The sequence below is a fragment of the Syngnathus floridae genome, chromosome 10, assembly GCF_059516105.1.
Source record: "Syngnathus floridae isolate MCC-2025c chromosome 10, RoL_Sflo_1.0, whole genome shotgun sequence".
Lineage (NCBI taxonomy): Eukaryota > Metazoa > Chordata > Actinopteri > Syngnathiformes > Syngnathidae > Syngnathus > Syngnathus floridae.
The window spans coordinates 934,165-942,447 of NC_142422.1; the positions used below are offsets into that span (position 1 = coordinate 934,165).

Here is an 8,283-nt window from a genome sequence, read left to right on the forward strand (position 1 = left end):
AGAAGTCATCATCATAACAACAAATAAACATTCACACTCACATCCACAACTACGGTCAATTGGAGTCGAGGGACGAAGAACAAACTCCACGTAAGCACAGCAAGAAGATGCCGACAGGAGCGCCTGAGCTTGTGTGGCAGACTTGCTAAGTGCTTTCTCAAATAAAAATCATTCAAAAGAAAACAGTTGCGGACTGATCATAATTGTTTTATTGTGGATGTAGTTGACAATGAGTGCATTTGAAATATCATTTTTTGATCCTCATCTGTGAGCTAATGGCATGTGAACTTCATGAGTTGGCCTTCAACGTGATGTACTTACATTTAGTGACAAATGTAGGTCAGTGGTGAAAGTGGTGCGACGGCAGCAGAATGGAAACAACTTTCGTCGACTCCTTTGTGTTTGTGTCGCCCTCAAGTGGTAGCTTTTGGACCTGCACTTGCTCGCCCCTGAATCAACAACATCAGCAGCAGCAGCAGCAGCAAAAGGCAAAAGGCAAAAGGCAAAGCATATGAGCTCATGAGCACATCTGACTCGCATCATCATTAGCACTTCCTGCACTTTTGCCTTTCAACAGCCCGCAGAAGAATAAAGAAAGCAAAGAACAATGAGATGATGTCGTCGGAATATAAACGTGTTAACACTCGGTCTGCGTTTCAGATGACAAATGAACGAGTAAGAAAGAGAGCAGAAGATGTGAGGAGCACATCAGTGAAGCTAAATACCTTGACAATCTTCTGGAGTCGTGGACGGTAACCGATTTGGAGACAGGAGCTTTTGTGATTGGAGGAGCGTCCTTGAGAGGAACAATTGCAGGATGGGAGCTGTCACTCAAGTCTTCAGGTTCCTCCTGTACAAGAGAGTGGCTGACGTCATGCCATTTGGATATGATGCAATGTTGCTTCCCTTACCGGTATGTCAGACATGAAGGTCTCTCTCATTGGTTGGGTTGCCTCATAGAACATGGTGTCTGCTGCAAGCGAAGGCCGCTAAAAGAAACAAAGGCTGCTAGAAGAACCATCCTGAATCTCATGGTACAAGTTGTCAAAGATCATACCTTGGATGCTACTCCAGCTGATTCCATGTCAACTGTGTGCATGTTCTTACTGTGCACAATTAAGAAAATATGATTAATATCCATATACCAATATTCCCTTTGAGTACATAATATTACTTCCAAAGTGCAATTTTTCAACAGTTCATCGTTTTGAAATGATGGCCGAAACGAGGTTTTTGGGGGCAACTTGGAGCAATGGTAAAAATGAAAATGTCACCTAATCATAATGGCCACCGTCAGAGTGATGAGCCCAGCAGACACGCCCACCGCTGATGCCAAAGCAATAACCTTTAGTCGTCCTGGTGACGGAAATGGAGAGAGAAAGAGAGAAAGAGAATGGGTACGCAATACGTGTGATCGAAATAGTTCAGCAGACATAAAAATAGAAAGCGATATGGAAAAAGAGCTGTGTACACTTTGCCAATGTCTAGACCCAAGTCTGGTCTTTCCAGTTGTGATTTCCAAAGGCAGCTCCCCTTCTTCAGCTGTCTCGCCTCTTGGAGTCATTTTCCACAACACCTCATCTCCTCACGCTCCTCCCTCAGCTTTACATGAGTCACACTGACTCATAGAAACAGATGCAACGCAGTCCAGAGAGAGAAATTGGAATTTTTCCTTGCGCTCATCCTCGCAAACGGAATGAAATTCGTCATGACATCGCTTTCAGTTTCTCTTCGAAACGTACCTATAGGGGAAAATCCTTTTTTGTTTTGAGTGGAAAATGTCGACGGAACGTCTTCCAGACTGGAAATGAATGGGACTCACATGTACAGTTTTTTGTCTGCTGCATGAGCATGGCGCTACCTACCTATCCTAACCTAACTTTGTTATGATGCACTTTGGTGCTGTCAAACTTTCATTTCACCACTAATAAAAACTTCTTGTAGCGTGGATCGGAGATGAAATGCATATCTGAGAGAAAGAAACAGAAAGCCATCTGGCAAGGCCCAAAGGCAGTACCTCGGACTTGCACCGTAAGGACAGGAGAGCTGTGGACTCCCATGCGGTTTCTGGCCTCACAGTAGTACTGGCCACTTTCTCTGGGTCCGACCTCTGAGAACGTGAACACGGGACCGGTCCGGCTGCCCCACGCTACCTCAGAGAAGGAAATACATCAATTGACGTGTTCGTGTAGCAAACGTTTGGCCACTCACTAACATTGCACTGGCGCTCCGTTGTGCGTTAAACGATGCCAAGTGAAGTTGTCCACGGCCGGGTTGGCCTGACTGCTGCAGGTCAGAGTCAAAGGCCGCCCGGCGTCCAGCACGCTGGAAGGGCGAGCCAGCACTGAAGTGTTCTTGGGAGGATCTGCGTGACAACATCAAGCCACTTTCACGTTCTGCTTTGTAGCAGTTTTTGGGCCCTCTGCAAGTCAAAATGCGGCGTTTTCTTTCATTTGACATTTTCGTAGATAGGCACATTTAGAAATGGGCGTTTTGCGCCGTTGTGGGAGTGAACGCATCCTACTTAATTGCCAACCAATCCAAGCGGCTCCCCTCGGAAGAGGCGCAGAAGCAGATCGGACTGGTTGGAGACCGCGCAGAAGATTGAAAGTACAAGAAGATGTGAATATGTGGAAAGTTGGCTGCTGTGAAGTGGGCGCCTACCTGCCTTCCAACCCCAATTGTGCACGCGTCTGCGTTTTTATCACTTACGACGACCACAATTCAAACTGGTGACAGCTCTCTTTGAAAAGTCCTTCTGGAGAGATACCAAGTGGAAGGAAAAGATATCCATCCCGTCTCCGTGACCTCAACCTCATCTAATAACATCTTTGGGATGAACGACAGGCATCCCATTTTTTCGGAGCTGTTGGCTTTTCCAGGATGACTTTGTCCCTGGATGATGTTCCCTCGGTTTTAACAAGCACACATGAAAACAACTTACACAGCACGCTAAGAGTGGTGGGATGAGAAGTTTGATGTCCTAATGGGTTCCACGCCGTGCAGTAGTACAGACCGGCGTGGTGAGCGCGCACCGAGGGGAAGGTCAAATTCTGGACGCTTCCTTTTGCTATCACCTGCTCTCCTATGATGCGATACCATGCATGCCTAAAGGAAGATGCCAAGAATTCAAGTCATTGGTAGGACTGACTCGATCTTAATTAAAGATAAAAATGATATTAGAAAATAATTGAAAATAAAAGATAGAGCAGATGACTGTCATGCAAAGTGGCTGGCTACCTGCTGGTAGGTGGCTGGGCATGGCTGATACAGCTGAGGTTCACATAGGTGCCTTCTCCAATGTCACCGGGCGGTGTTATCAGCACACGGGTATTTTTGGGGGAGACTGAAAAGGGACAAAGAACACTCTGTGACTTCACATGACCTTCCAGAGATAAACAGGTAGATAGATCGATAGATAGATCGGAAGGCAGCCAAATAGATGACTTTTTTTTTTTTATTCACAGCCCTTGCTCAATACTTTTCTCGATGCAGCTGTTGATAGCAGCAATTACAGTCAGCAATTACAGTTTGTAGGATTTTAGATTTGGACTTACATCTTAGAATTTCTTAGTGTGAACAAAACACCAACTAAAAAAACAAAACAAACTATGATTGGTGGAAACATACTCGATCCATTTAATCAACGAAACATGAATACTAATTCTCATATCTTTTAGCTGTTGAAACAGTATTTAAACATCGACTCTTATTCTTATAAATCTTGGCAATGAATAAAGTGAGCATGTACATGTCACATTGAGAAGAAGCGCTTTGGAGCGTTCAGTTCCCAAGGAGTTCCGAGCCACGCAAAAGTACTCTCCTCTGTCTGTGGATTTCAGGTGAGAAAGGTGGAGGTGAGGCCCAAAAGAGTCTGGGATGCTGTCCATCTCCATGTCTGCGGACGACATCTGTTGAAATTAGGGTTCACACGGCGCTTTTCCATTGCGCAATACCTTTGAACCAGGCAAAGCTCTCTACGGGTGGAGCCGCGTCACTACTGCACGACAGAGTGACTGAGCCACCCTCCGACACCTCTCCTATAGAAGAAATGTGGATGGAGGTAGAACGAGGAGCATCTGATGGAAAAATAAATAAAATAATCAGTGTCATGCAATCACAGGTCCATCCATTTTCTACTATAGCAGGTGTTTCATAGATTTTTTTTCATTTGGTTTTATTTCGGAATGCACATTTTGTTTGCAATTACTTACGGCCAAGAGCCAGAGAGAGGGCCGGGGACTGCACATTCTGCGGCGGGATTGGCCGACAGATATACGCTCCGACGTGGGCTCGGTCAAAGCGTTGGATAATCATCCATTTATCATAGGAACCCAGGTTCAGCCCATTCCTGTGCTCAAAGCATTTTTGTTTTTGCTAGGTTGCACACTCACCTCCCGCCCTCCCCTCACCTGTACAATGCGAGGCTTCTTCCTGGAGCGGCGCATCCTGTGGCCTGGCAGCCTACAAACACAGTCTCTGCAAAGCCAAACATGTTGGATGGCCTGCTTGGATGCAGCTGGACCTGGAGGTCTGACACATTCACACCAAAGCAAAGTCAATGTCTGGCAAGGAACGTGCTGCTTGGACAGACGTCTTGAATTTCATCCGCAGTCTCCCCGTCACAGCCGATTCAGCACTTTTAGTTGGCAAAAAACAACAACAACCTGTTACGTGGAGACTGATGGTGTCTGGAGAGGTCCATCTGCCCAGTGGTTGGTCCGTCTCGAACCTGAAGTGGTACAGGCCTGCATCACTCAGCTTGACAGCCCGAATTTGGACCGAACAGCTGGAATAGCTTCCACCAATGTAGCTGCAATGCGAAGGAAATACAAATATGATTTATAAATATATTATACTGACGATATAAGACTTAGTATATTAATATATACATATATATTCATAAATGAAATTTGATGAGATTCTTCCATTAATTGATAGAAAATTCATTCTAAAATAATGATATAATCAATTCCAAAAATAATGGCTAGTGACAGCCCAGTTGTAAATTCGCTTACCGCGTGCGTCCGCGAAAAGACAAGCCCATTTGGTTTGCGTCTGTGTGATGGCTGAACTCCCTTTGACCATCTGCTGAAACCCGAAACCACATGACCTGCTTCACGGTGTGACCTACGAAGATGAAAATAAAGACAAAATCAATGACGTGTAAAAGTGCTCACATTACCAGGTCGAGAAATTAGACATTATTCGAATAAGCTAGCTACGTACCTGCTGGATAATCGTAGCGACAGGGCAACGTAACAGTGGTTCCTGCCCACACACACATCTCTTTTCGGGAAAAGGACACGCTCCACCCGCCTTGGCCCCCTGCGGCACAATGAGATCGAATTTTTCTTCTTTACTCAAAAGACTGTTTTTTATTTTCTCACACAGTTATGGATTACATTTTGATTTCCGTGTCATCTCTGTGTGAATATTTCATTTGTCAACTACACTCTGGGGAAAAAAGAAGGTCGTCAATCAAATTTGCATCAAAGCATATTGGATTTTGATTTTTCGCAAGAGGTCAAATTTGACGACACACTGTCAAAGTATCACGGCAGCCATGACAGGAGAAGATCTTTAAATAAAGCTCGCCTGCTCTCGTCTTCTTCACGGATAACAATATAACCGTGGACAAATTTTTTCCTTGGTATGAGAAATGGGGAGTTTTCTGGTTTGGACTACGTGGTGTACTTCAAGACCAGATCCAGTACGTACTTCATTCCAAAACACACAAGTGAAAATATGTCTCCTTGGAGAATAAAGTGTCAAACAGCATCAAATCAAATGGAAGCCATTCCATGCTGCTGCTGCTGCTGCTGCTAGTGCGCTGCTTGCAGCCTGCAAGCTTGCACAAAAAGACAATCAATACTTATAAATAGGAACCTGAGCGTAAAGGCAAGGGCACCTGGATGCGGGACCTGACCTATGTCACTCTTCCATTTTTTGCTTCATTTCTGATGAACTAAAAAAAGCATACTCAAATTTGGTTTATGATATCATTCCAATTCATAAATATAGAATTATTATCTGTCCATCAAAACACACCACTTCTCTTGACATAATGCAAAAAAAAAAAAAAATCATCAGTTCTAAAATGTGATGGATTGCAGAAATGTTCACCTACCTGGTAAAGTTGTAAGTAGCGTGGCCAGGAGTAGCGCACCTGACAACATCTCTGGGACGTCAAGAGAAGAAGAAAATGTAGCAAAAGCTGGAGCAGATCAAAATAATAATAATGCAACCAACAGCATCATGCAAGTTTCATATTACAAATCACTCACCGCTAATCAAGTTGAACAGAGATGGGGCAAATTTTCACTGCAATGACACTTGGCTTGCTGATGAGGAGCCTTGCTTGCGGGAGGGAGAGGGGGGGGGGGGGGGCAGTGGGAGGAGTCTTTCTTTGTTTCAGATGATGATGTTTAAGATGATCTTGAGTTGTCCCGTGGAACAAGATGGCGACGACACCGTGTTTGTTGGCTGCTCCACTTTTCCACTATTCTCAATAAGTGCATGTTGTTTGTTGGAATTCTACCGCCAACTTGCTGAGCTGTCATCTACATATATGATGTGTCAAAGCATTACTTTTGTTTTTCACTCCTTAAGTGAGGGATTAAGTTTGGATTTTCTTGGGGTTGCAAGTGTGGCTATTAACTTTGACATATGATCATCTTTTATTCACTTTAACGCATCCACAGAGAAACATTAGTATGCAGCTCAAGTGCTCTTTCTGGCCATCTCATGCAGACACAAATCAAAAGTTCACTCTACATTAAGCTCCATTTTGCTCTTTTTCCCAATCAGCTCCACAGGGAAATACTTCATATTTGACACACTCAAATTGAAATAAAGCTTAACACGCAGAAATTCAGTTTCCATTTTCATCGCTCCTTGGAGAAAACTAACTCACACAGTGCTTGTGCAAAAATTGGACATCAAACCATAAAATATGGATCTGCTAATAATGAGTTATTTTAGTTCATACTTTAAAATTGACCTATAAATGTTCAAAAACAACATCCACTGGTAGGTTTTTGAATGAAGATCTGACCATTGTTTCTTTTTCTTGTCCGCTATAAATGAAGCGAAGCGAAGCATCGATATAAATCCATTATGTGTGCGTCAAATTTTGGGCACGCTCTGCACAAATTCAACATGCATCTTCTTCTACTAGAAGCCCTAAAAGACATTTCTTTAAATAGAAGGTCATATTGTTTCTCTGATCTAAACACTCCAAGCAGGTGTATGATGAGTACTCGCAATCAATTTAAAAAAAAAAGAGTCAGCATCCCAAAGCAGACGCGGGGAGCTTGAAAGACCTTTCAGTCAAGCGTGTCCACTTAGTCTGATGAGTCTAAATGACTTTAACATTTGGCTCTGCCACATTACAGTCAATAGATGTCATCTTAACGTCACCATTGGCCTCCGTCATGAACCCAAGGAGCCATCAGTTCACTCAAGCTGCATAGAGAAGCTGGAAGGATTAGTTTTGCGTCGTATTTAGAAATGATATTGTGATCAACATCTGGAAATGGAAGCTCTTTGTTTGATGTGTGCACCATTAGTGTTTTAATGAGGCGAATGCTATGAAAGAAAGGTCTATCATTTGGCTCCTAAAATACATCTGCATGAGCTTGACTTTGAAATGTTAGCCTAATAAGGAACAGAAATTGGACCTTCCAAAAAGAATCATAAATGCTCAGGATATGAGGTTAAAAGAACAATCTATTCACAAATTGCTACCTTGGTTTATGCTTTGGGATGCCAAATGGGTCCGCAGGCAGACGGCCACTCATCCTGTGAGACTCCACATGACAAAAACGTTGAAGTGATCTCATGTTCCTGGGTCCCCTCTTGCATTTGCATTGGCTGAAGTGGGAAGAGTGTCGGGCTTTGAGCTGAACCTGTAACCACAGAATGACTTGAAAAGGATCACGACACACTCATAGGTCAAAGCCTGATGTAATCTTAATCAAAAGCAGACCTGGCCAAAGCAATGAAGCCAAACAGATGGGTGCATGGCACAAGTGTGTGTGACCACCAAGAAAGAGTCAAGCTTAAGTGGAGAAAGAGAGATGATCAAGTAGGCTTGCAAAAGAACCAACATTGTCCCCCATCATGGCCATTTTTAAGGCGCCTCATTGTTGGCCACGAGTGTGAGAGAAGAAAGCAGAGTGAAGAGCGTGAACTTTTTTTTTCTTTTTCAATCATTCAAATTTGGTATTATCACAGGTGCGCAAGTCACAAGGAAGTCATAAAGCTCATCTTTCAAACAAG

At 43.6% G+C, this 8,283-nt stretch overlaps 1 protein-coding gene across 2 annotated transcripts; it reads right to left on the reverse strand.

The window, feature by feature from the left end:
* Positions 1-136: 136 nt before the first annotated feature.
* LOC148391550 (sialic acid-binding Ig-like lectin 16) lies at positions 137-7,869 on the reverse strand. Of its 2 annotated transcripts, none has more exons than XM_088386407.1 (19): positions 7,750-7,869; positions 6,288-6,356; positions 6,131-6,181; positions 5,230-5,328; positions 5,019-5,130; positions 4,668-4,813; positions 4,413-4,533; positions 4,215-4,351; positions 3,957-4,079; positions 3,752-3,898; positions 3,241-3,346; positions 2,945-3,108; positions 2,216-2,365; positions 2,018-2,149; positions 1,275-1,356; positions 1,058-1,106; positions 912-989; positions 726-850; positions 137-449 (listed from the first exon to the last, which is right to left on the reverse strand). In XM_088386407.1, exons 3-19 carry the CDS (start codon positions 6,177-6,179, stop codon positions 341-343), a joined length of 1,929 nt encoding a protein of 642 aa, XP_088242533.1. In that variant the 5' UTR covers positions 6,180-6,181; positions 6,288-6,356; positions 7,750-7,869; the 3' UTR covers positions 137-340. The 2 variants fall into 2 exon arrangements, with proteins under 2 accessions (XP_088242533.1, XP_088242532.1); XM_088386406.1 differs by having other exon boundaries at positions 6,131-6,217.
* Between the last annotated feature and the right edge of the window lie 414 nt (positions 7,870-8,283).

Excerpts from the sequence above, each read along its gene's own strand:
- LOC148391550 (XM_088386407.1), bottom strand. The coding sequence starts at position 6,179 with ATGTTGTCAGGTGCGCTACTCCTGGCCACGCTACTTACAACTTTACCA. Across the intron at positions 2,366-2,944 it reads CACCACTCTTAGCGTGCTGT|ATCCTCCCAAGAACACTTCA; the intron begins GTAAGTTGTTTT and ends GTTGTCACGCAG. Across the intron at positions 1,357-2,017 it reads CCTTACGGTGCAAGTCCGAG|GACGACTAAAGGTTATTGCT; the intron begins GTACTGCCTTTG and ends TTCCGTCACCAG.